At 52.3% G+C, this 25,563-nt stretch overlaps 11 protein-coding genes across 11 annotated transcripts; 4 read left to right on the top strand and 7 right to left on the bottom strand.

The window, feature by feature from the left end:
• Window positions 1-7: 7 nt before the first annotated feature.
• Window positions 8-1,878, bottom strand: M436DRAFT_68881 (putative sterol o-acyltransferase; the record flags this gene model as incomplete). The annotated part of the gene is made up of 5 exons (XM_013576779.1): window positions 8-34; window positions 89-435; window positions 489-557; window positions 732-1,766; window positions 1,845-1,878. 5 exons carry the CDS (start codon window positions 1,876-1,878, stop codon window positions 8-10), a joined length of 1,512 nt encoding a protein of 503 aa, XP_013432233.1.
• A 766-nt stretch (window positions 1,879-2,644) lies between these two features.
• On the top strand, window positions 2,645-5,399 carry M436DRAFT_77570 (Adaptor protein complex AP-1 gamma subunit; the record flags this gene model as incomplete). The annotated part of the gene is made up of 5 exons (XM_013576929.1): window positions 2,645-2,654; window positions 2,711-2,834; window positions 2,894-3,082; window positions 3,137-5,246; window positions 5,301-5,399. 5 exons carry the CDS (start codon window positions 2,645-2,647, stop codon window positions 5,397-5,399), a joined length of 2,532 nt encoding a protein of 843 aa, XP_013432383.1.
• A 996-nt stretch (window positions 5,400-6,395) lies between these two features.
• M436DRAFT_36889 (uncharacterized protein) lies at window positions 6,396-8,692 on the top strand (the record flags this gene model as incomplete). Its single annotated transcript, XM_013576487.1, has 2 exons — window positions 6,396-7,613; window positions 7,661-8,692. Coding segments are annotated over 2 exons (2,250 nt in total), but the record flags the coding sequence as incomplete, so codon positions are not given.
• Window positions 8,693-9,978: 1,286 nt separating this feature from the next.
• Window positions 9,979-11,161, bottom strand: M436DRAFT_59662 (uncharacterized protein; the record flags this gene model as incomplete). The annotated part of the gene is made up of 2 exons (XM_013576616.1): window positions 9,979-11,070; window positions 11,129-11,161. The coding sequence occupies 2 exons, from the start codon at window positions 11,159-11,161 to the stop codon at window positions 9,979-9,981; spliced, it is 1,125 nt and encodes a 374-aa protein (XP_013432070.1).
• Window positions 11,162-11,584: 423 nt separating this feature from the next.
• Window positions 11,585-13,038, top strand: M436DRAFT_68877 (uncharacterized protein; the record flags this gene model as incomplete). The annotated part of the gene is made up of 2 exons (XM_013576778.1): window positions 11,585-11,877; window positions 11,928-13,038. The coding sequence occupies 2 exons, from the start codon at window positions 11,585-11,587 to the stop codon at window positions 13,036-13,038; spliced, it is 1,404 nt and encodes a 467-aa protein (XP_013432232.1).
• A 493-nt stretch (window positions 13,039-13,531) lies between these two features.
• On the bottom strand, window positions 13,532-15,379 carry M436DRAFT_34735 (uncharacterized protein; the record flags this gene model as incomplete). The annotated part of the gene is made up of 1 exon (XM_013576098.1): window positions 13,532-15,379. One exon carries the CDS (start codon window positions 15,377-15,379, stop codon window positions 13,532-13,534), a length of 1,848 nt encoding a protein of 615 aa, XP_013431552.1.
• Window positions 15,380-15,801: 422 nt separating this feature from the next.
• On the bottom strand, window positions 15,802-16,274 carry M436DRAFT_68875 (uncharacterized protein; the record flags this gene model as incomplete). Its single annotated transcript, XM_013576777.1, has 3 exons — window positions 15,802-15,978; window positions 16,035-16,084; window positions 16,136-16,274. The coding sequence occupies 3 exons, from the start codon at window positions 16,272-16,274 to the stop codon at window positions 15,802-15,804; spliced, it is 366 nt and encodes a 121-aa protein (XP_013432231.1).
• Window positions 16,275-16,833: 559 nt separating this feature from the next.
• On the top strand, window positions 16,834-17,759 carry M436DRAFT_77564 (uncharacterized protein; the record flags this gene model as incomplete). Its single annotated transcript, XM_013576928.1, has 2 exons — window positions 16,834-17,085; window positions 17,139-17,759. The coding sequence occupies 2 exons, from the start codon at window positions 16,834-16,836 to the stop codon at window positions 17,757-17,759; spliced, it is 873 nt and encodes a 290-aa protein (XP_013432382.1).
• A 178-nt stretch (window positions 17,760-17,937) lies between these two features.
• Window positions 17,938-20,318, bottom strand: M436DRAFT_68873 (C2H2 type zinc finger domain protein; the record flags this gene model as incomplete). The annotated part of the gene is made up of 5 exons (XM_013576776.1): window positions 17,938-19,119; window positions 19,166-19,267; window positions 19,319-19,573; window positions 19,623-20,174; window positions 20,229-20,318. The coding sequence occupies 5 exons, from the start codon at window positions 20,316-20,318 to the stop codon at window positions 17,938-17,940; spliced, it is 2,181 nt and encodes a 726-aa protein (XP_013432230.1).
• A 522-nt stretch (window positions 20,319-20,840) lies between these two features.
• On the bottom strand, window positions 20,841-22,472 carry M436DRAFT_35790 (uncharacterized protein; the record flags this gene model as incomplete). The annotated part of the gene is made up of 2 exons (XM_013576284.1): window positions 20,841-22,126; window positions 22,181-22,472. The coding sequence occupies 2 exons, from the start codon at window positions 22,470-22,472 to the stop codon at window positions 20,841-20,843; spliced, it is 1,578 nt and encodes a 525-aa protein (XP_013431738.1).
• Window positions 22,473-24,487: 2,015 nt separating this feature from the next.
• On the bottom strand, window positions 24,488-25,233 carry M436DRAFT_36533 (uncharacterized protein; the record flags this gene model as incomplete). The annotated part of the gene is made up of 2 exons (XM_013576417.1): window positions 24,488-24,946; window positions 25,021-25,233. The coding sequence occupies 2 exons, from the start codon at window positions 25,231-25,233 to the stop codon at window positions 24,488-24,490; spliced, it is 672 nt and encodes a 223-aa protein (XP_013431871.1).
• Window positions 25,234-25,563: the final 330 nt, after the last annotated feature.

Raw genomic sequence — 25,563 nt, 5'->3', positions numbered from 1 at the left:
ACTACATCTAAATCAGGACGTACAGTGCGCAAATCTGCCATGAAATCAGCAACCACGAGAAGGACTCGGAGAGAAGGATGGAACATACCATGCTCAAACCCAAGATCATGCTGCACCAGAACAGGACGTTGTTGAGAATGGTCCTATTACGAATCCATCGGCTGCGCTGGACCAAGACTATCGGCATCTGCAACATCATGGCAACGAAGCCGTATCCACGGAACTTGCGGGTGATGCAGCCCATGACCAACTCGTGTGCTATACTAGACACCAGGAAGGTGATGAATGTAGCCACAGGGCGAGACATTGTGTTTCGAGATGCCGAATATACATGGCGACGGAAGAAGTGATGGACCGGGATGTTCCATTCACGGGAGAACTCGAGCCAGTCAAGACTGTTCCACCAGTCCGAATAGAACTGTCTGTCGGCGAAGCCTGAGGATTGTCAAGAGATGCTTCTGTGCAGCAGTAGAAGATTATAAACTTACATGTAATCTCTGCAAAAGCACCAAGGAGATATTCAAAGATGACGAGAAAGACCAGCAAGAAAGCAACCACTGTGTGAAGTAAAGTTAGCAGAGTTCTCTGTGGGAAAAATGGACTTCGGTACAAATTCGACAAGCCAGCTTGTAAATCGAGTTCTACATGGACGAAACAACGTCCAGGACGCCGTCTCATCGATGCTGCTTCGATACACACTGTACTTGTATTTGTACCTACACCTTACGTACTGAAAGGAAACAGCAGTCTGCTGACTGTCTCTGCAAAGACCAGGCTGCCCTCATGCCAGTTTTGCTGATGTTCCAACCTCTCGGCAGATTCAGCGAGCACAGGGATGATGAACTCTTCGGAAGTGATGGTAAGCAGAAAGATGATGCCACCAACTGCGAGAGATTTCCAGAAGATTTCTAGATAGGAACGCGAGCTCGTACGGGGATATTCAAGTTCGTAGCACAGTGTCGGGCAGAGCAGGAAATCGAAGTAGTTGGCGACTGTAAGGTTTTGAGGGTAGGTGAGGCGACCGAACGGAGAAACCAATTCCATGGCCAAGTCTTCGCGCAACTGTGTCAAAGAATCTGCCTGTGCTGTCTCTTCTTGTTTCAATTCGTCGTTGATGTCGGCGATCGGAGTCTGGGACGAGGGGTACTTGACTGCAGCAGCAGTGGAGGCATCCGGAGCAGGGTTGTCGAGCGCAGACAGTCGCTGTAGGGTGTTGGCGAGATGGCCATTATAGAAGGCATATGAGTGCATCTTCATAAACATGACGAGAAGATGCAGAGTAAAGAAAACCTGAGCGGTCCACGTCCAGTCGCGAACGAACGGCCAGGTAACCCACAGCAATAGCCAACAGGCTTGGAAGACGATCTGGATGTTCATGCCCTGATGTTTCCACTGAAGCAGACCCTTGCTGTTCTTGAACAGCTTGTTCAAAGGCAGACTTGTGCCGGTGGTAGCGACCATGATCAGATCAACGATGGCCATCTCGTAGATGTTTTTCGTGAACAGCCCCCACTGGCGCATACTCAGAGGGTAGCCCGTCTCTTTCAGATTGCGCAACATGGTTGTCAGGACCATGATGGTCAGTGCAATCCAGAAGAGGACGAAGAAGCCTCTGAAGTTTGAGTATTCAGACCGTGGATCGAAGTGACTGAAACGAGCGGCATATTGTATCCTTGGAAATGCTCTCTTTTGCTCTGCGCGGACTTGTTTACGAGCCGATGAGGTTGCCTTGACCGAGGGCGGAGCATTCGCAGGTGTACCGGGGCCTGGTGTACTCGATTCACTAAGAGCCGCGTCAGATGTCTTTTCGTTGACGGAGAGGAGCGGTCAGCGTGTGGGCGTACTTTGAAGGGGATGGCGAAGGAGCAACGGCAGCATCTTCTTGGTATGCGCGGATGGGCTGCGAGTTTAGACGGCGTGGCTTTGGTTGTTGAATAGGTATGCCATTGATGTCGCTGCTGGTCGAAGTTGCCATAGCTGGAAATATCTATGCAGACTAGGTAGCTGTCGTGAATGTTTTCAGGAGTCGCGCAGATGCAGAATGACTTTCTGCTAAGTCAGGAGGACGAGCACAGGCTTCGAAAGATGCAAAGGGCGAAATGTAGTAGGCCACTAGGATGCGAACGTATCTAGGGACAGCGAACGGTAGGTGTTTATTGCAAAGATAACCACCTGCAAGACTAGTATAAGGAAGCGCCGGAACAAACATCTTGAAATCGAGAAGATGACGTAGAATAATTTGGGCGTGTGATCGGTGCGGCGACGGGTGCCAGCGGAGTCGACGTTCTTGCTAACAAATCTTCTGCCGACTGCTGGATAGCGTGCAGCAGGAAGGCCCAAACTTAGAAGGGTGGTCTACTTGTATAGTCGTAGCTAGTGACTGGTCGCTTTTCTGAGAGACATATTCAGGGTGTCGGCGTGTGTCTCAAAACGAAGACATGAATAGCGGAGAGCTTCGGGGGTTATCTAATCTGATCGAGCTCGGAAAGCCTAAAGGAGAGTGCCAGCGACCACGCATGCACAACAAAGTCGAGACCGTCTACCACCCCTCCGACATAGCATCTGCTCGACTCGATCCGCTCCAGCTTTTGCCGACGACTGATCCAATTCTCCACTGCTCTCTGGGGTCGAAGGGGTCGCTGCCATGAGTTCTCGTAGGCGTCAATGACAGCTGCCATCAATAACCAACCCCATACTGACCCGACTGCAGTCAAACAATTCATCCGCAACGTCAGAGCGGCCAAGACGATTGCCGACGAGAGAGCCGTCGTCCAGAAAGAGAGTGCTGCTATCAGAGCCAGTTTCCGTGAAGAGAGCCACAACTCCAACGTCAGGTACCTGCTGCCTTGATCAACCACCGCCCGCCTACCCCTCTCTGACCACTGAATCCTAGGCGCAACAACGTCGCAAAGCTCCTTTATCTGTTTACCCTCGGCGAGCGAACCCATTTTGGCCAAATAGAATGTCTCAAACTGCTGGCCTCTCCTCGCTTCGCCGACAAGCGTCTGGGTTATCTAGGCACCATGCTGTTGCTTGACGAGAACCAGGAAGTTCTTACTCTCGTAACGAACTCCTTGTCCAAGTACGTGCCTCCCGACCGCTGTCTGTCTCTACGCACTTGCTAACACACACCCAGTGATCTCAAACATTCCAACCAGTACATCGTCGGTCTCGCCCTTTGCACTCTCGGCAACATCGCCTCGGTCGAGATGTCGCGCGATCTGTTCCCAGACATCGAAACCATCCTCTCCAGCTCCAACCCATACATTCGACGAAAAGCTGCCCTTTGCGCCATGAGAATCTGCCACAAAGTCCCCGACCTACAAGAGCATTTCTTCGAGAAGGCCAAGCTACTCTTGACCGACCGAAACCACGGTGTCCTGTTGTGCGGAATGACACTGCTCGTGAGCTTGTGCGAGGCAGACGAGGAAGAGGGCGGAGAACAGGGCGTAGTCGAGATGTTCAGGCCACTAGTTCCCACACTGGTCAAGATCCTCAAAGGCCTGTCGAGCTCTGGATACGCTCCTGAACACGATGTTACTGGAATTACCGATCCTTTCCTGCAAGTCAAGATTCTCCGGCTCTTACGAGCCTTGGGCCGTGGCGATGCACACACGAGCGAACAAATCAACGACATTCTGGCGCAGGTAGCCACGAACACCGACTCCTCCAAGAACGTTGGAAACTCGATCCTCTACGAAGCCGTTTTAACCATTCTGGACATTGAAGCTGATTCAGGCTTGCGCGTTCTCGGCGTCAACATCCTAGGCAAGTTCTTGACCAATAAGGACAACAACATCCGATATGTCGCACTCAACACTCTGATCAAGGTTGTCGCTGTAGAGCCAAATGCAGTTCAACGACACCGTAACACCATCCTCGACTGTCTGCGTGACCCCGATATCAGTATTCGTAGGAGGGCTCTGGACCTCAGCTTTACCTTGATCAACGCAGACAATGTCAGAGTCTTGATTCGTGAACTCTTGTCATTCCTCGAGGTCGCCGATGCCGAGTTCAAGCCGATCATGACTTCTCAGATTGGTATTGCCGCAGACAGATTTGCGCCCAACAAGCGATGGCACGTAGACACGATGCTGAGAGTCCTCAAATTGGCTGGTAATTACGTCAAGGAACAGATTCTATCTTCTTTCGTGCGACTTATCGCAACAACCCCTGAGCTGCAAACATACGCAGCCCAGAAGCTCTACGCTACGCTCAAGGACGATATTTCTCAAGAGGGCCTCAGCTTGGCAGGCGCCTGGGTGATTGGTGAGTACGGCGATGCTCTTCTGCGAGGCGGCCAGTACGAAGAGGAAGAGCTCGTCAAAGAGGTCAAGCAGAGCGACATCGTCGACCTGTTCACCAGCATCCTCAACAGCAGTTATGCCGGTCAGATTGTCAAGGAATACATCATAACCTCTGCCATGAAGCTTACTACCCGTCTTACTGAGCCTGCTCAAATCGAAAGACTGCGAAGGCTACTGGAAAGCAACAATACCAATCTGGACGTGGAGATCCAGCAGCGTGCAGTCGAGTATGGCAACCTGTTTTCCTATGACCAAGTGCGTCGTGGTGTTCTAGAGCGTATGCCACCACCAGAGATTCGCGAAGAACAGAGAGTGTTGGGCGAGGCCACGAAGAAGCGACACTCCAAGGTTCCCAAGATGAAAAAGCCAAGCCAGGTCACCGAACAGGATATGCTTCTGGATCTGATGGGAGGCGACACAAATATGCCTGCTGTAGACCTGAGCTCAACCCTCAACGGATCACAACACAATGCAGACTTGCTCGCTGATATTCTGGATGGCGGCCAATCTATGTCGATACCTTCTCGACCTCCCCCAACCACATCGCCCGCGCCTGCTGGCAACATGAGCTCGATCATGGATCTTTTCGACACGCCATCCGCCACAGCGACGCCGCAACCGCCTTCTCAGCAACAAGCACAAAACACTGACTTGTTTGGTGGAATGACTTCTCCGCCACCGCAAACGCAAGGACCACCGGTCCACACAGCTTTCGACAAGAACGGGCTTTTGGTCACATTCCAGATCCAGAGAAACGCCACAGCGGTACAAATCATTGCTCGCTTCAGAAACACAGGAGGCTTTGAGCGATTGACAGACCTTGGCTTGCAAGCTGCGGTCCCCAAGAGTCAGAAGCTGCAACTGCAAGGAATCAGCTCAAGTGAACTAGATGGCGGAGAAGAGGCAACACAGCAGATGCGCATTATCAGCGTCCAAGGGGTAAGTTGCATGTGGAATATCACAACTGAAGCATGCGCTAACAATATATCGCAGCCTCCTCCTCAAAAGTTGCGCTTGAGATTGAAGGTGAGCTATGCACAAGCAGGCAGCCCAGCCACGACAGAACAGGTGGATTGGTCAGAACCAGCATAGAAAGCATAATGAAACAAAGAGACAGAAGACACGGAAACATTCTGATGAATAACCGTTGAAGTGATTTTTGGCCAATAAAGTGCAAGTTGCTAGGTGGTAACGCGTAATTGTCCCGAAGAGCTGGATAAGGTAAGCAGCATAGTACGAAGTACGTACAGTCGACGCATGCATGGTGGAGGTCTGCTCCGAACGCGGGGAGATGTTTACAGCATGCGCCGCGCGAGCCGCAAGACGATGTCTCATTGGCAGTTGGAACGGGATGAGATGATGCGAAAGTGGGAATGCGCATGAGCCGGTATCTGACAACGGACAGCAATTGGTAAGATCAGTATAACCAACGTATCCGACCAGTAGAAGACAGGCAAGATGTATCTGTCATTCTAGACGGACTAGCGATGCGCTCCACTTGCTCCACATTCGCAGACATCGGAGCAAACCTTAATGATATCTAGTCTCAGTCTTCGCCAGCCAACAGGGACGGACCCCGACAACGGCATTGTGTTAAAGGCATTTTGAGCGGCTCTCTCCTCTCGTAGCTGACCCTTGAGCAATCTGTCTGTGCAAGAGCGTGGTGCAGCGACAGATTCCAACACATATCTCGTCGTCGTCGTCGAGAGCAGCAGCTTTATAAGCATCCGCCATCTCCACGTTCAGGCGGGGCTCCATCAAGTCGGTTTTGCTTACCAACGCACGATTGTCGTTGGCCTGAGATCCGGCGCTGGTCTCTGGTCGCTGAAATCTCGGGCGCGCCGCAGACAGAGACAAGTGAGCCACTCGCACTTGGTCTGAAGGCAAGAGGCTTTGTCTTTGATCGAGTCGCACGCATCAACTGTCCAAGAGGGCCCCACATGGCCGTTATAGCTCTCTGCAATCATGTCCATGTCGCCAAACACGTCGCCGTCCTTCGATACGCCTGGAAATTCTTTTCCTGAACTGGATGCCAACATTCCCTCCTTCAACGCGCCCTTCGACTCCAGTCATTTGCTGTCTCCTCAGATGCATAATGCTCCCTTCCACTTTTCCATTCCAGAGCTTGGCGATGCCCAGTCGCCATCTTCCGCCCACTTCCACCATCGCATGAGCATCGGAAGCTCAGGCCCGCTGCCGAATCAACTCCATCCAGGAAGCATCGGCGACTCTGATGCCACCAGTCCCGTGAGCGGCCAGGATCCAGGATCCGTGGGTCCTCACACGAACGCTTCAACCGGCCCGCCAGGCCTAGACGATCAGAAAGACAAGAACGACCCAACACCGGCATGGGCAGAACTCAAGACCAAGGCAGGCAAGGAGCGAAAGCGACTACCTCTAGCCTGCATTGCTTGTAGACGCAAGAAGATTCGTTGTTCGGGCGAGAAGCCTGCTTGCAAGCATTGTCTTCGTTCTCGCATTCCCTGCGTATACAAAGTCACCACCAGAAAGGCCGCTCCCAGGACCGACTATATGGCAATGCTGGACAAACGATTGAAGAGAATGGAAGAGCGTGTCATCAAAATAGTGCCAAAGGAGGATCAAGGTCGCATCGGGACCATCGGTAGAGCTGTCGTCAAACCCGCTATCCCGGGGTTGCCCTCGAACGACAAGAAGAGAGCTGCCGATACAGCATTCGGCGACGATATCAACGATTGGTCAAAGTCCAAGAGCAAAGGCAGCGCGGAAGCTCGGTTGAGGATAGGCCCTCAAGAACAAGATGAGCGACGGTTGCTCCAAGAAGGAGCCGATCAATTGCCTTCCCACGAGCTGCAAATCCATCTGGCCGAAGTTTACTTCGATTATGTCTATGGTCAAAGCTATCACTTACTGCACAAACCAAGTTTCATGCGAAAACTTGAGGTCGGACAGGTACCGCCAGTGCTTATCCTGGCCGTGTGCGCCATCTCTGCTCGCTTCTCATCACATCCCGACGTGAAGACGGAACCAGCGTTTCTACGGGGCGAGGACTGGGCCAGTGCAGCGAGGGAGATTGCCTTGAAAAGATATGATTCACCAAACATCACAATCCTCATAGTCTATCTCTTGCTCGGTCTGCACGAGTTCGGAACGTGTCAAGGCGGTCGAAGCTGGATGCTTGGAGGTATGGCTCAGCGCATGGCATACGCCTTGCAATTGCACAAAGACTTGGACCATGACACCTCGACACGCGCTACGGGGACTGGTGCCGAACTCACGTTTACCGACAGAGAAATCAGGAGGCGTACAATGTGGGCCTGTTTTATGGTAACGAAGCACGATTACGACTGATCGAACACAACTAACATTCTCAGATGGATCGATTCAACTCATCAGGAACTGAGCGACCACTTTTTGTCAACGACCAATACATTCAAGCTCAACTGCCCGTCAAGGAACACTTCTTCCAATTCGAGATCCCAGGAACAACGGAAGTACTCGAGGGACCAAATTCTGACAACGCTGAAAATGCCGGACCGCATACACTTCCAGCAACTGAGAACATGGGCGTGGCCGCATACATAGTCCGGTTGGTGGCCATCTGGGGTCGTGTCATCCGCTATATGAACCTAGGAGGAAGAGAAAGAGACACGGAGCCTCTATGGTCTCCCAAATCAGAATTCCATGGCATCAAGGAGGCTGTTCGTGAATGGCAAAGTGGACTTCCAACATGGCTCTCTTGGTCGCAAGAGAACCTCGAAACCCATGCAAGCGAGAAAATTGCCAACCAGTTCATCTTCATGCACTTGATATGCAACCAGATCATCTGTTTCACGAATCGCTTCGCACTGCCGTCGCCAGGGTCAAGGTCGGCAAGCGTCAGGGATACACCGCAGGCCTTCATCACCGAAAGTGGAAGAGCGGCTCTGGATGCAGCCAACCAGATCTCGGTCTTGATCAACGAAGCTATGGACCACAGGGTAATCGCTCCGTTCGCTGGATATTGCGCCTTTTTCTCCAGCACAGTCCACATATACGGTGTTTTCTCCAAGAACCCAGCACTGGAAGCATCTTCCAAACAAAATCTGGCAACGAACATCAAGTACTTGACGAGGATGAAGAAACACTGGGGAATGTTCCACTTCGTCACAGAAAACCTAAAGGACCTATATCGCAGACACGCAGACGCCGCCTTTAGAGGCGCGCAAGCTGGCAATGCTCAAAAGCCGCTCGAGACGATCTTCCAATATGGTGATTGGTTTGATCGATATCCTCACGGTGTTAGCGGCACAGATTATGAGGAGCCTGTCAATGCAGATGTCAAGAAAGAGCCAGGGTCCGATGCGGTATTGGGCCAGAAGAACGATCTTCAAAGTGTAGAAGAATTCTTCTCCAAGTTGAGTCCGCCAAACAAGAACGCAAAACAGAAGGCGCCCAGAAAGAAACGCGGAAAAGCAGATGCCCAACCAAAAGCAACATCGGCAGGAGCAGCCGGACCAGCTGCGGTCAATCCATCAGGCTTCCCGAACCAGCAACAAAACCAAGCTCAGCCGCAAGCACAACGACAACAAATCCCAGCAGCCACGGTCTCACAGATGACAGCCGGGTCCATGAACACCAGCTTCAACGTCCTGGATCCGCAGAATAACAATCCTAACTTCCCTGCCGAGCTAGCCATGATGCAACAGCAGCAGCAACGGCAGCAACCAGACCAACAGCACCAACATCAACAATACAGCAACATGCTCAATCTCGACGCCAACATGTCGCACTTCCAGTCCCTCGACCCATCCTCGAACTCGACCAACCCCTTCTCCCTCGATTTGAATGCCTTTGACTTTGGCATGAACAGCAACAACAATGCCTGGCACGATCAGAGCACTGCTTGGTTCATGCCCTTCAACGTCGATCCACCTTCTGTCGGCACAGGTGGCCTCGATGGGGACGCAGGCGGATTGTTTGCTGCAGACTCTGTCGGCGGATTCGATGTCAACTCGTTGTTCCCAGACTTTGGAGGGGCACATCCTGGGTTGTTGATGCCAGAGCACGGGTTCGAAGACAACGGAAACAATAATGGTGATGGCGAGTAATCGTATTAGATGAGACTTTATGTATACACGATGGGCCGATTTGGAGGGAAGCATTGTTTGAGTTTCAAGCACACGTGGTAAAGGTTTCTGGAGCATTGGGGCCTTGTTGTGATGTTTCTGGGATACGAAAACTTCTATATACTTTACAGCATTGTTATACGAAGAAGCATATGTGCAAAGATCGAAAGCGTCCATAACGAACATGGTCTGATGGTGCCCAAGCCTGCGAACAAAATCGGTACCGACGTACAATCCCATCTTTGAACGATCTATCAAAACCGGAAATATATAACCTTTGCCGCTTCGTGGACAGATACCATAATTTGCGAGCATTCGGATTCGGGCAAGGAGAACGATCTACGAGAAAGGGTAGAATGATGTTCTGGTTAAAAAATCGTACCAGGACTCGTACCTTCTCCGTTTTGTGGCGGATATCTACTGCCTGTTTCACCTATTTGTCTCCTGCAAACAAAAAATCTCGTAACGAGAGTGCAATCTTGGGTCCAATATAGATCTCTCATAATGCTTCTCTAGTTACTCTAAATATCTTTTCATATAACAAGGCATCTTACATCGTGCTACTTTGTGATGAACCTGGCGCTCTAAGCCTTCAGCTTGTCCTGAGACAGAGTCTTGACCTTGTCATCAAACAGCTTCTCGGCCTCCTGCCATACTCTCTCGCTCTTTCTATCCTTGAGTGTCCTCAGACTGGGCAAGAGAGCATCGCTGAAAGCTTCCGAGGCCTCACGGGGAAGGAGCGAAGGCAAGTGGTCGATCGAGATGACACACAGCGGTGGGCCAGTGGTGATGTTGACAGGGACGGTAGGCTTGTCGAAGGTGGTGTTGATGTCGTAGATGGGGATGGGGTTGTGGGGGTTCGTTGTGTCGCAGCTGACGTCGCAGACAACGCTGAGCTTGCGGTCTTCCGAGTTGAGCTGTGCGGGCTCGATGAAAGGAGGAATGGGTTGCGAGAGGTAGATGCAGTTGACAAAGATGTCGCTATCGAGGATCTCGGGGTAAGGACCAGGGCGGTTCTGTGTCTCGGCCATGTCCCACTTGACAATGTTCTCGTCGGGCACGCCGACCTTCTGCAGCAGGTCAACGGCACCTCTGCCACAACGGCCCAAGGCACCCATAACCAGAGCTCTGGGCTTGCGGCCAACCTTCTGCTCACCCTTCTCCAAGCTCTTCTTGACGTCGGCAACTAGCAGACCCTCGTTGGCGAAAGGCTTGACACCCTCCAGAGGCTTGGCAGCACCCTCGACCAGCTGGTGAGCCCAAGCCTGAACGGCCAATGCAGCACCAGCGAAGCCAGCATGGAAGCCGAAAGCAGCGACACGACGACCCTGCTCGTCTTGCAAGAACTCAAGGTCGTACAATGTGCCACCACCACGAGGGAAACGAGCGAGGACCTCTTCCCAACCACCTTGGTTCTTGTAGCAATGTGCGAATTGAACGTGTGTGTGCTTGAGGGGGAATGTCTCTTCAGGAAGCTCCTTGAGACCAACAATGATGTGGTCGGTGGGGGCTTCAGTCCAGCTGCCCTCGGGAACCAAGTTTGCGCCAACCTTGTCGAACTCGGAGTCGGGGAAGATGCTGAGACTGCTGCGCTCAATGTTGACGGGGTAGCCCTCGTCCATCAAGGCCTTGGCCGTGGTGGGCGTCAGCGCTGAGCGGTGCTCGAGAGGCTTAGTCTGTGAGAAAGCATCAGCAATGCGTTGAATTGGCAAGCATGTATTCGACGAAACGTACCTCTGCGCGGAGGTGTAGAGTAGGATACGACATGGCTGATGTTTGATTGATGTGTGGTAAGACCAGAATGCAGGTACGAGAAAGCGTAGATGAGGACAGTCAAAAGATACGTCGGCTTTGACCTGCAACTTCTGTGAGTCAAGCCTTCCCCAGAAATTATTTGCGGGCAGGCACGTCAGTCCATGGCAGAGCCCGAGACCGGCCGATGCAGCACGGCCTCCGTCCAGCAACCATGCCACCATCGTGCCGTCATCGGGAATGTCAAGAAATTGTTGTTGCGCGACTGAGACTTGACGTTGACTCAGAGCGGGCGTTGCGCCGGCCATTGTCTGATCTCTCCATCGATTTATTCGCCTGACGCTCTCTGACTCCCAGTCCCAATTCCCCCTTGGCTTTCTTTTTCCTGTTCTGGTTTCTTCTTCCCTGACCACTCGCATCACACATAACACATACAACATGTCTGCCGCACAAAACATTCCCACTCGCAACCGCGATGGCGCTTCTGCTGTCACAAACAGTTTCGACCCCTCCACCAGCCCATCTCAATCCTTCATCTCGCCGTCACAGAGCTTCAGCCACCGTCAATCCGTCTCTACCAAGCAGCTCAAGCCCTTCAACACCCAAGATGTCAAGGTCTTGCTGCTCGAGAACATCAACGTCACTGGCCAGGACATCCTAAGAGAACAGGGCTACCAGGTCGAGGCTCTCAAGGCCTCACTACCCGAGCACGAACTCATCGAGAAGATCAAGTACGCTATACATCATATCCATCACTCACCTCTTTCTAACCCCCGACCAGAGACGTCCACGTCATCGGTATCCGCTCAAAGACAAAGTTGACTGCCAAGGTCCTCGAACACGCAAAGAACCTCATCGTCATCGGCTGCTTCTGTATCGGTACTAACCAGGTCGACCTCAACTATGCCGCCAACGCTGGTATCGCCGTCTTCAACTCTCCTTTCTCAAACTCGCGCTCCGTCGCCGAGCTCGTCATCTCAGAGATCATCGCCCTCGCCAGACAATTGGCTGACCGCAGCATGGAATTGCACAAGGGTATCTGGAACAAGGTCTCAGCTGGCTGCTGGGAAGTCCGTGGAAAGACCCTGGGTATTGTTGGCTACGGTCACATCGGAAACCAGCTGTCCGTCCTGGCTGAGGCCATGGGTATGAGCGTCATCTACTACGACGTTGTCAACCTCATGAGCATGGGTACCGCCAAGCAGGTCCCTACACTCAAGGCCCTTCTCGAGGGTGCCGACTTTGTCACTCTTCACGTCCCCGAGCTTCCCGAGACCCAGAACATGATCAGCACCGAGCAGTTCGGTTACATGCGCAAGGGCAGCTACCTGATCAACGCCTCAAGAGGTACCGTTGTCGACATTCCCGCTCTCGTCGAAGCCATGAGAAGCGGAAAGATCGCTGGTGCCGCCATCGACGTCTACCCTAACGAGCCTGCTGGAAACGGCGAGTACTTCAACAAGGAACTGAACGCATGGGCCGAGGACCTCAGAACCCTCAAGAACCTGATCCTCACACCCCACATCGGTGGCAGTACCGAGGAGGCCCAGAGCGCCATTGGTGTCGAGGTCGCCGATGCACTCGCCAAGTACGTCAACGAGGGTTCCACCGTTGGCGCCGTCAACATGCCCGAGGTCAACCTGCGCAGTTTGACAGCCGACGAGCCCAACCACGTCCGTATCATTTACATCCACAAGAACGTTCCCGGTGTGTTGAGACGCGTCAACGAGGTCCTGGGAGAGCACAACGTCGACAAGCAAATGACCGATTCAAGAGGCGATGTTGCATATCTGATGGCTGACATTAGCAATGTCAACCAAGGAGATATCTCCAACCTCTACAACAGCCTCGAGGATCTGGGCTCGCGCGTCAGAACCAGAGTCTTGTACTAGACTTGTTGTCTTTTTCTTCTCTTTTTGTCCTTCTTCCTAAAAAGCACTCAGCAACGCAGCTCATCATTTCTTGTTTCGGTTTCCGTTCTTGGACATGCATTTGGTGTATATTTCTTTGTTGTACGGAGTCTCAAGCATGTCTTTCTAGACCCCTTTAACATGCAAATGCGTCTGGATGTTGTAGAGCAGATCAACTCTATCTTTATGTACATTCAAGTTATAAACAAAACAAGAATGGAAAAACAACCATACATGGAAGAACGAAAGGTGCAAGATGTTGGAAGCGAGATGTGAACATTGATCGAGACCGTCTATCTCTTCCTCTAGTATGATGAAAACAGAGAAAAGCAACGTGTATCTACAATCAAGGTACAGAAGTGCTTCAGAAGGAAAAAGAATCGGTGTTACTGCGCTAGAACAAGAAAGAAACAATGAAATCAATGCTGAATACTCCTGGATCCCACTCTGCGGTACGTGAACACCCAATCTCTACTCATTGATGCGCAACCTCGTTCTGAATCTCCTTGAGAGCGCCAACTCCAGCAAGCTTGTTGACCTTCTCAACAAGAATGGCATTCTCACGCTGCAAATCAGTCATTTGCTCTCTAAGCAATCCGTTCTCGCGCTTCAGCATGTCGACCTGGTTTCTGAAATCATCTCTTTCTCTAGCAACTCTATTGGCTTCGTCCTTGTTCAGCTGTACGCTCCTCTTCCTCTGCGCTTTTGAGATTTCCTTTTCGCGCTTCTGCTCCAGTTTGCCGAGTTCCTTTTCGCGCTTTTCTGCCAGCTTGGCCATTGCTGCGTCGTATTGTTCTTGGTATTTGGCAGAGTCTTCGGGGTGCTTTTCTTTGCGGCTGGCGAGTTTGACCGCCTCGTTGTCTTGTTTGCTGTGGATCTTTGCCTCGATCTTTGCGCGGTCTTTGTCAATCTTGCGCAATTCTTTGTCGTGAGGGGAGTTGCCTAATGGGACGGCTGATGATGAGGCGGATGAAGCGCGGCCAATCGAGGTTGTAGAAGCGGCTACAGCTGCGCTGTCGTGTGCGGGATGTTGTGCTGGGTGGTCGCCCATGTCATGATGATGGTGATCTTTGGCAGATGCAAATGATGCGGCATCTGATGAGTCCGAAGATGACGATGAGTCTGAGGTGTCGTCCTCGGGATGCATGTAGTTGTGAGTGTAGTTGGCGACACTGGCCGGAGCATAAGCTTCTATGCCTGCTTCGACGGCGCCTGTGATGGAGGCGAAAATTCCGCCTTGCTGCTGTACGGCAGGTTGCTGTGCTTGTGAATTCTGTGCTGGTGCAGCAGCAGGAGGAGGGCCCTTCTGTTGAGTTTGCTCGGCCTGAGCTTTCTGTTGCAGTTCCTCGTCGGCATCGGCGTCAGGAATCTCATCTTTGGCACATGCCCAATCCAGGAACTTGGACACATCGGCGGCGATGGAGCCAGGAGTGCCTCTTTCGACCATGAAACGAGGAATACCACCACCAGGGTCACTGCGTGTAATCATGATCCACTCGACAGGGTTGAGCTCGTGCTTGTCACCATCAGCAGCTCCCTCTTTCTCAGGAGCGGGGGTCAAGGGGATCTCGCGGATCATCTCGACAGACTCGTAGGAGCCCTTTACGTAGCCTTCGCGGTCAGGAGTATCGGGATGGGTGAGAGGCTTGGAGACGACCATGTAGTGTCTCGGAATGGGATGTTTGTCTTGGCTGGTCTTGTCGGACAAGGCGTTCTCGGTGGTCAGGAGAAGAGTGATGAACTCTCTGGGAGCTGTAGGGCCGGGGAATTGGGCGCTGAGCTGGAGGGCCTCCATCTTGCCAACGCCATCGACCGCTTTCTTGTCCAGTCTGCGGTCACCGCCGATACCACGGACGTTGCCAGCACCAGGACCACCAGCCTGAGCCAAAGACTCTGCGAACTCGCGCTGCATGGCTCTGCGGACTTTTGTGAACGAGACGCCCTCGAGGACCTGCCTACGAGCGAACCATGCGCCGCGTCTGTCTTTGGCTGCCATTTTGTAGACAGAGATACCCAGTGGGTTGTCCTTGGCGTTCAACTTGACGGGCTTCCCCCATGACTTTTGCAGGGCGACGTGTTCGGGGTGGGGGTCGACGGGACGGGCATCTGAATTGACGACCTCTTTGGCCGACTTTGCTGTGTCGGGCTCGGAGTGGGTAGGCTTGGATGCCTCGTACGCGGTGCCGCCGGATGGAGGTGGGACCGAGTTGCAGATGAGTTCACCATTCTCGAAGAGGTTCTTCATGAATGGACCTAGGTCTTGCGGCACATCGGCCCAGTCGATGGGACCTATCTGCTCAAGCGCCTTGTGTAGTTCGGCCATGATTGTGATGGGCGGGAGGCTGTAGTGGGGGAGGACAGGCGCCAGTTGGGTTGCTCCGGATACAATTGGTAGGTAGAGGGGTAGCAGATGAAGCAAAAGGGAGAATTACGACGCTTCAATCCAAATTCAACATCATCATCATCATCATCCACGCCATCATCGTCAACGTCTTTCGAGTGCTTCCAGAAGTAAAACTCCATAAAACAAGCTCTCGCGCGCCTGCACAGAGCCCCCCGGATCCGGCTGATCCTCATGCCGTCATACCGAGCCTCCCGTCTCTCATTCAATCACATGGTGGAGCTCAATTCAAATCAACCCACGACGCTTGCCTTTCTATTCTGAATTCCTCAAATCGACACAAGTCACTTTCGTTACATGTCCGTCTATAAACATGGATTGTTTACATTCATATCTTTTCTTGTCTAACCCTCGAGCAGAGCGGGCAGGTTCTCCTCGATAAACTCGACCACAGCGTCCGGTCCTCTCGACACCTGGAGACCCTGAGGCAGCGCGAAAGTCTTCAGTTGTGGGCCCATGATTTCTTTGGCTTCGGCGTGGATGCTCTTGGCCTCTTCTGGTGTCCACATGGATGCGGTGAACTGTCCGTCTTGTCAGTCTTTTGTTGCTCTTGATGGCTGAATCCGGCTCGACACACCAAAACGTCTGGTTGTTCTCTGCTAACGACTTCGCGGACTTGTTCCTGGTCTGCAGATGGGTCAATCAATGTCTACCAACTCTTCCAGTCTGATGACCTACTGTCTGCGTTTCCAGCGTGGATGATGGTGTACTTGTCCTTGACGTTCTCGACAACGCGGCCAATCAACCTGTAGGCACGCTCGGGTGCTGTGTTGACCGTGACGAGCTTGAAAGGTCCCAATGGCTTGGTAGTCGACATTCCGTGTGGTGTGTGATATGTGTGATTGAGAAGCAAAAGACAAGAATACTCGTAAAGAGTTACAGGGCTCATATGTTCTCGGCCGTCATCGGGTTATCTCGTCAAAACACCCTGTGACTGCCCCACACGGCCTTCCAGCTGTAGAGCTCTGACCAGCAAACAGTCGGGTGGTGCTGTTTCGACGTGTGGGAACCACCATGGTCAGACGTGTCGGATATTCCTGAACCCTATTGGGACTCCTATCATAGTCTGTATTCTATGCTCTGAGCTTTCATACAGCTGTATACCGATCAAAGATGCTCCAAGTTGTTCTGTCTCGGTATTCGGGCTGGCGTCCGCCGATAAGCAGAAGGTTCCTTCCCCACTTGTACTCCTCGTAGGTGGGGAAGGAAGGTGTTTCTTGAATGCTGCGGATCTCGTGTGCGGGACTTGATGTGTTTCGTGATAGTATTGTTTGCGCGACATCGGCCGAAGTGTTGAAGCTTCTCTTGTTATTCTTCGACCCTTGACCTTCTTCCTCAATACCAAAGATATCCAAACCCAGAACCCCACCATCAAAATGTCCTTCAACCGCCTTGTCCGTTTCGTCCCAGCTAGCGACTCCAAGGCAGTCCTGATCGGTGAACCTGTCGATGCTGAACTCGATGTTGGTCTTGCTATCCGCAAAGGCGATGAGGTCGAAGTCAAGGTGTTCAGCGGCAAGTCTGCTCTGAACCCTGGTTCGCTGTCAGACAAGACCGAGAAGATTGCCAGACTGCTGTCACCACTTTCACAAGAGGAGGTCGGCACGATACGCTGCATCGGATTGAACGTAAGACTTCCGTCCCATTTGGTATCAGTGAAGCGTCTAACAGGAATACATAGTACAAGAGACACGCCGAAGAGGTCAAGATGGACGCCCCATCGGAGCCCGTCATCTTCCTCAAGCCAGCCACCTCCCTCGCAGACCCTTACCCTGCCCCTACCGTCATCCCCAAGCACACAAAGTCAACCGACACAGCAGACTACGAATCCGAACTCGTCGTTGTCATCTCCAAGCCCTGCAAGAATGTCTCCGAGTCAGAAGCCCTCGACTATGTCCTTGGATACACAGCCGCCAATGACGTTTCCAGCCGTGCCGCTCAATTCTCCCAGAGCCAATGGTGCTACAGCAAAGGTTTCGACGGTGCCTGCCCCATCGGTCCCGTGTTGGCGAGCTCGAACTTGATCCCTGACCCGAGCAAGTTGCACATCAAGGGCAGCAAGAACGGCAACGTCATGCAGGATTCCGGTATCGACGACCTCATCTTCAGCATCCCTAGGCTCATCAGCTTCTGTTCTCAGGGCACTACTTTGCCTGCTGGTACCATTATCCTTACGGGAACTCCTGCAGGTGTTGGTGTTGGCAAGGATCCCAAGGAGTTCTTGCGTGATGGTGATGAGTTCTCTGTCCAGGTTCACCCGCACATCGGTACTTTGACAACTGTATTTGAGGACGAAAAGTAAACAGCAGAGACGAATGTGTAAATAATGCTTTCATATCATGCCAAATTAACGATTGAAATATGAACTGTACGTGGCGCCCCGAAGACATGTCTCCCAGAAAAAAAAGAAGAAAAAGGTTCCAATTTGTTACTCCAGACATATATTCGTCATGCACACACAATCCCCTTGACACCATACCTCAGTGGCACAAAGATATCCACGAATTCAACAGGGCCTCCATATCATGTGCGAGCCCCCACTGTGAGCTGAGACATCGGAACAGCTTCTGCATCGAGTTGAGCTCGTAGAACAAGTTACGAGTCAACGATTCATAGCCGCTGCCAGAAAGCTTTTCACCACGAACGAACCTTCTCGTCGTGCTCGATCCAGCCGATGCACCAGCGAGGTCACCGAGGATGACACAGGGGTCGACTTCGGTGAAGAGTACGTCCTTCCAGTCGATGACGCGAGGCAGATTGACAGTCGTGTGGCCTGCTAGCGAAAAGACGCTGTACACGGTCGCAGCAGCGAATAGGGAACCGGGCATGTGAAGCACATGCGCACGGCCGCGAGGAAGCTGCTCGACGATGTCCTGGATGGCGACAGCATGGAGCAACGCTCTGCGTGCATCCTCAGTCTTTGCCCAGGCAACCAGATCCATACCTGCCTTGAGGCTCTTGCTGCCTCCAAGCACATGCTGTGGAATGTTATAGCGAGCGCAGATGTGTCGGCACAGCATAGACGAGTCTGCAGCCGCATCGAGGCAGATCGAGTGCCATCGTAATAGAGCCTCTAGCGTCTCTGATTCGGATATCTTGTTCTTGGTTATGCTTTCATGAACCTGAGCAAGAGCCCTGCGGACTTCAGATTGGGTTGGAATACCGACAGATGGTCCGTCAGCGGAGTCGGAGACGAGCGACTGTACACCTTCCAAGATTACACGCAACGAGAAAGAGGTCAGGGTATGCTCTGGCAGTCTTCCCATGTCGACAGGCAAGAACAGTGAGTTAAAAATATCGCGGAAACAGATGTCCTGCTTGGGCTGTGATCGCATCTTGACGAGCCACTCATCTGCAGTACTTGCTTCAAATAAGCTCTCATCGCAGGGTAGTCCAAGCCGGTTGGCAGCATGCCGCGTCGAAGGGGGATTACCGCTAGCTGACGAGACCAGTCCGTCTAGTATGTATTGAGCGAGGAGTACTCTTCGCTGGATTTCGTGAGCAGCCCAGGTTCTCCACTGGCGGTCCTTTTCTGCTGGGGAGGCGTCCAAGGAAGGTAAATTGTCTAGTGAGAACGTGTCGTCGTCGTACATGCCACAGTGCCTCGCCCAGGAGAAGCCAAGCGCATGGAATATTTGCGATGTCGTTCGGAGTACTCGGTTCTGGTCCGTCAGCAGCTGTGAGATGGTAGTCGGCACAACTTCTTGCCTTTGAGAGAGCTGCATAGACCTGACCGAGTAAAGCAGCCAAGACCAATTGGAGTCCGTTGCACGGATCGTGTGGCCCTCGGTGTGTGATAAGACTCTGCCACTACGACGGTATCAATAGTGAGGTCAACAGACTTGCGAAGACGAGACATACCGAAGTCGCAATCGCTGTATGAGAAAGACGCCACAACGCTTCGCCTTTTGCAACAGCATCCTTTGGGCCGAGATATAACGACCCTATGGCGATAGCGTTTAGCAGCAAAGGGTGGGTACAATCTCGAAACACAAATGTCGAGCGGTGGAGGACGGGAAATGTAGGTGTAAAGCGGACGAAGAACATGTGGAGGCACTCGTCCAAAAACACAGATGTGACAGATGTGGCCTCGGCTTCTGCGGTGATGCTTGACGACTGGAAGAGAGTCAGCTTGGGCACTTTTGACAGAATCGAGTAGACTCACCAAATTAGAGATCATCTTGCTGACTCCGTAGACAGCCTGGTGACCACCGCCGTTAGGGATAGCCTTGATGGCCGAGCCTCGATCATCGACCGAAGTGGGCGAGTCAAGACTAGTTGGTGTAAATCTGTCAATGCCTTGAGGAAAAGGTAGAGTGCCCACAGGTATATGAGAGGTGGTGTCTGTAGACATGATTGATTGAAACAGCTCCTCGGAATCAGGCCATATCAATTGGAAATCAAGATCTGTAGCACAATGCATATCAACCATCTCGGGTTCTACTTGATATGTTTGCTCGTGCCAGGTCTGCGAAGTGCCAGGAATGGAAGGTGGTACATAGTTGCGTGTGTCCATGTCGTCTTCAGCCGCCAGCAGATGCTGCAACGCGTATGACTTGGCTGGCGTATAGGTCGAAGCAGCGGGAGAAGCACATTTCATGCTCTCTCTACGCAAATGGAGTTTCTCATGGCGAGCCAACGAGTCTTGTCGACTGAAGGCGCGGTTGCACTCTTTGCAAGCAAACGGCCGCACGCCTGTGTGAGAACGTTCATGTCTCTACATTCATGTGTCAGAGATTAGTCTGTCAATGTTACAAAGGCTTTGTCGTACTGTCAGATGCTCTGCCTTGGAATAGATCCTCTGGCAGAACCGACACTCCAATTTCTTTGCTGCGCTTGTGGCACTTTCGACAGAGGCCATTATTGTGGTCAATTGTGGTGAAGTTGTGGAGAGGATGAGAGAAGGCGGGTGGTCGGCGGTGGAGAACTTAGGGCAAAGCGGGGCAACGGAACAGAGCCCTCAACAAGAGCCGACATCGTGCATGGCAATCACGTTCGGGAGGTGGAAAGGATAGGAATATGCGAGTGTCTGAAAAAGTGACAATAATGTACATGAAGGATATTCTCCGATTCTGTGAGAAGTATCGATTAAAAGCTAATCGGAAGGCATCTGCTGAGGGCAGCTGAAAAATAAGAATAATAACTCGCCCCTCTCCAGGCAATTTGAATGCACAAGACTTGAGGGCACAGCCCTGAAGTTCACTGCCTTTGCCGGAGCTTATGGATAGAAATGAGAAAGAAAAAAACATTTGACACGTTCCGAGTCACCAACCCGATCTCAGACTCCAGTGCCCAATCATAAAGCCTTGCGCGCCCAACCATGGAATGAATCCAGAAACGGAAATTGCGTCGTCTGTGTCGTTACAGATCTTCACCATTCACTCTAGAACATGCTCTTTCTCTTCTCAGCAGCGCTGAGAACGCCCAACATCATGTGTCTGCGACCGAGACCCTGCTGGATAGGGCTGGGAAGCTGCTTGGCAAACGATCCCATGTCGAAGGCGTCTCCCTTCTCGCTGACCGGAGTCTGAACAGCACCACCTGCGCCCAGGCCCTCGAGACTGTCCTTGGAGCTTCTCTTGGCATTGCGCTCGCTGCCGATAGGGCTCTGCTTGCGGAAGCAGGGTTCATCCTCCTCCGATTGGAAGTGGAGCTCACGTTCGCTGATAGGACTGCCGCGAGGGGAGCCGCTGACAGCGCGACGGAACGAGCCAGCGCGAACGAGGTTATCGAGGGCACGGCGGCGTTGGCGAGTTGCGAAATTCTTGCTGCCTTCATGCTTGCTTGTGGGCAAAGCGATCAGTTCTTCAAGCGGAGGTGGGCCGCGAGGTTGACGAACAGGGTGTTCTCCAGCGCGAGCAGCACCGGGTCCGAAGGTACCGGTCATTGGGGTTGGTGGGAACACTGTTCTGGCAGAGCCGAAAGTGGCGACGCTGCTTGTCTTGGGGCCATCAGATGCTCCAGTCAATGCGTTGATCGCAAGAGAAGACGCCTTCTTGTGTCCACGGCGGAAGGCGTTGGCAGACGGAGGAGGCAGTGGCTCGACGTGAGCAAGGTTCGATGCGGGTGAGGACGTCTTCTTGGGAGGGGTGATGGAGCGAGAACCGGTTGGCGTAGGACGCTCAGTGGGTGGCGGCGAGATCTCGGCACGGAAGACAGGCTGTTGCTGTTTCTGAGGAGTATCAACATTGAAGAAGCCGTTCTGATTCTGCGATACGGGAGACATGGGTGATTGAGCGTTGTTGTCGACTGCGTACTGGTACTGGCCAGTCATGGGGTTGTACACAAGGTAGAGACCAGGTTGGCCGGGAACCTCGATGGGCGACTGCTGGTGCTGAGCGCGCTGCTGACCATAGGTGTTGACCTGAGGCATTTGCTGTTGGAACTGGTTAAGGTTCAAGCCCTGCAACTGAGCGGTGTTGGCAGCAGCAGTGATGGCAGCGAGCTGCTGCTGAAGTTGCTGCTGGCGCTGAGCGAGGAAGAGGCTGGTAAGCTGAAGCTGTTCCATGACGTTGGGGTCCATCTCAGCTTCCTGGCCGTAGAAGGTGGGAGGAGCCAAGACCTGCTCGGGCATCGAATACATGTGCTGCTGCTGCTGCTGCTGATGACGCTGCTGCTGGTGTTGCTGGCGACCACCGTATTGGTTGCCGCCGAAGCTGGCAGCAGTGGCTGACTGAGGAACACCTTGCATGTAAGCGTTGTATGTGTTTGCGTCCATGCCACTGAGTTGAGACTGGTAGTCCAGTTGGTTGTAAGGAGCGGAAGCCGGGACGGCCGGCGTCTTTGGGGCGGTACGAAGACCGGCGAGAAGGTGGGAGCGCGAGGTGCGAGGAGTAGGGGTTGAGTCGGAGTGGTTCTCGGCAGGGTTGATATGCTGAGGAAGGCCAACGCTGAGGCGCTTGTGGTTATGGGCTCCTCTGTTTCTAGAAGCAAAGCCAGAGCCGGGAGCGCCAAGGCCGTTGGAAGAGAAACCGTTAAAAGTCATCTGAGCGAGACCGCCAGCGTCCATGCTCATTATTACAGTTTGATTCGTGGGACCAGGTAAGATCTGGGCTAAAGTGATGTCGATGACGCTGAGTGAAGATGTCGATGATGTGGATGGTCGTTAGACGTGCTTTGTGCAAATATGCGAAAGCGGTTGACGGTATGTCGAAGGGTCGGTGGGAATCGGCAAGGCAGGAAGCCTGTCGTCAAGGTCGGATCTTGTACAGAAGTAGAGAGGGTATTGACCGTAGTGTGGGTGAAGTGCTTGACAAGCAGGCAGCTACACTGAGTGATGCTAGACTGATATTACACAAACGGTCGGGGGGATCCGACAGATCTGGGGACCGACGTGGTATGAGATGTAGTCGAGTGGATAAATGTTTGTCGATCTTTCAATCTGACAGACGTGTTGTGTGTGTATGGTTACACTATAGAGAGGTGTTTGTCGTGTAGCCGTGCGGTGTGATGTCAAGAACCAACGCGTTTATCGGGACAATGCTGTCAAAAGGCACACGTTGACGCTAGTGCGTGAGACAGATGGATGTGTGAAGATGTGTTGGTGAGATTCAGAAATTGGAAGCGTGTTCCGGAGTGATGAGTGGTCAGGTGTCAAGCTCGAGATGACTGTGAAGTTGCTCTACAAGAACACAGCACGGGAGGCCAGACGGTCGAAGAGAAGGCGCCTTCCGGGTTTGGGAGATTATTAAAATTCGCAAAACAGGTATAAGAATGAAACAAGGCTGCAATCCCAAATGAAGGCAGAAAGGGAAGGACGGACGGGCGCAGCTGTCGTAGAATGAGCACACTGGGAAGAAAAGAGAAAGAAGAAAGAACGAACCCTTCTTTGGTCGAAGGGGCAGCGGCAGACAAAGCTCCTCGCTCCTGTGCGCTTTTTGCTTGGCTTCGAGTTGAACCCCGTGCATGCCGCTTAGAGCAACGCCCCGTTTCAGCTCAGGAGGTTCTGCGTTTTTCCAACGCCGACCACCTCGTCTCACAATTTCACGAATCTCGCATCTGCCACATGACAGGCCCATCCCCGAACGGCCCAGTACACTAATGCGCCTCGAATGTTGCTGGCACCACGCCTTTCCATTGTTTGAAAAGCCTCTCATGAGCGGTGCTTCTGAATGAAAAAGCACCGTTCTTTGAGTTTGGCGACTCGCACAAAGGTGGCAGTAAATTAGATGGATCGCCAGCTTGTGTTTGATTGGTTCGGCCGTGCCAATCTTTGACAGCCCGACCGGCGCCTATGCACGCTTCGTTCACGTTCCAGCTCTCGAGAGCCACCCGCCGCGCTTCTCGGGTTCCACTCATGTGGCCTTCGACCACGATCACGCTTGATCACAGAATGTCCTTGCATTTCTAGAACTTCCCGTACCGAATCAGCACCTTCGGATACGCCTGCGAGCCTGCGACGATATCTGCTGTCTTGGTGTTATGCACGCGCACCTCTGCACGCGGCTCTCTCCTTCTCCTCACTCGTAGATCCTCCGCATCGCGGCATACCACAGCGTTTGAAACGCGCAAGAGGCGTCGCAGATCCAGATAGATTGGTCTAGTGGTGTCAACGGCCGCTCCCCTGGAAATAGAGATGACCGAATTCGAATTGAAGGCTAAGCATGTGTACACGTTTCAGAGCCACCTTGAATCTTGACATTCCTGGAGGCCAGAGAGAGCGGCGTGGAGGGGTAAATCTCAAATGTTGTCAGAGTGACCCTGGTCATACTTAATCATACCTACCGTGCATCTCGTTTGAGCTTGCGATGTAAGCTCTCCATCTGCAGAGATATGTAACGCAGATGGCTATAGAGTTGCACAACTTCTTTAAATCGTTAAGAAGCATCCACAGATAGTTGTGGTGTTATCGGCTCTCTTTGAATCTTGCTACCATCCAGAACTGTATATTTGGAGGGCTCCAGCTACCTGTATGTGGTATCGCGAGGATGACAGAATTTAATACCCGGGGAAGACCGGATACATAGAGAAATAGTTGCTGTGGATCTATGATCCGTGTAAGAAATGGACATTATTCGTACCGATCTGAGCTCATGTAGTGTCGTTCTTCCCCAAGTCCTTCTCCTGATTGCCCAAGACATGCTTCAAATCCTCAATCTCAACGTGGTCGCGTGTGTTCTGCATCCTCCTCGCCCACTTGACTTCGCCGTCAATCCAGATCAGCTCTCCACCATTCTGGTTCTTCTTCCCTGACGAAGTAGTCAAAGTCATCAACGTGTTTGCAGTACCAATCAATGTTCCCATGAGACTGTTCTCGATGTACCTCGGCTTCTTCCCGAGTCCCAAGTTGCACGTCATGCCGAGCGTATCATAGGTGACGCGCGATGGATCCGTATAGATCTCAAACTCACAGTGAGTGCGCTCCTTGTAAGTCGAGATAAACGTGTGGCTACCACAGCCGACAATGGTAAGCGACGTTGGTATGGACCTTGATGCCAGAGCTTTAGGGGAGAATGCTGCCGACAGAGCACGAACATAATCCGCGCACGACTGTTTAGCAGGTTGATCAGTATTTACTCGTCGACGTCAGAAGCGTTTGCCCTATGATAAGCTTTCTCTCTCACCTCGCAGTTGAAGTGACGGATGAACACAACGATCGTTCGATGCGGCATATCTCCATGACGACTCCACAGCGTACCGAACTGCTCCTTGTCGCCATTCTTGTCCAGGATACCTATCTGGGCGACTTTGTCGAGTTCTGCCTGGGTTGGGAGACGAGTCTGTGCTTGACCGCCATCTTGAGATTGCAAGTTTGTGGTCGAATTGCTGTCCGACATGTTCTATGTCTTATTGTTTTTGATATGTTTTAGAATTAAGGATTGGTTGGAACAAAAAGTAGGTGTTTAACAAGGTGACCACAAACAGAAGACTGGACATTCTAATCAGCAGATACGCCTGCGCACGGCCGCGGGCGACGCTTGACATCAACACAAACGTTGACCACGATGTAGGAACTTCTTGACATGATGGTATCTACGAGGCTAAGAATAGGTATATTGTCCGAGATAGAATCTGTTTGTATCTCGTTCCTCTGGAACAATAAGTCTTGGAAAGCTCAATCTCTTGCTTTGCGAGTAGCTGCTTCCCTCACTTGCTGAACAGCAGGG

The sequence above is a fragment of the Aureobasidium namibiae genome, assembly GCF_000721765.1.
Source record: "Aureobasidium namibiae CBS 147.97 unplaced genomic scaffold scaffold_1, whole genome shotgun sequence".
Lineage (NCBI taxonomy): Eukaryota > Fungi > Ascomycota > Dothideomycetes > Dothideales > Saccotheciaceae > Aureobasidium > Aureobasidium namibiae.
Note: the sequence above shows the minus strand (reverse complement) of the source record. Positions and strands in the feature narration are given on the sequence as shown.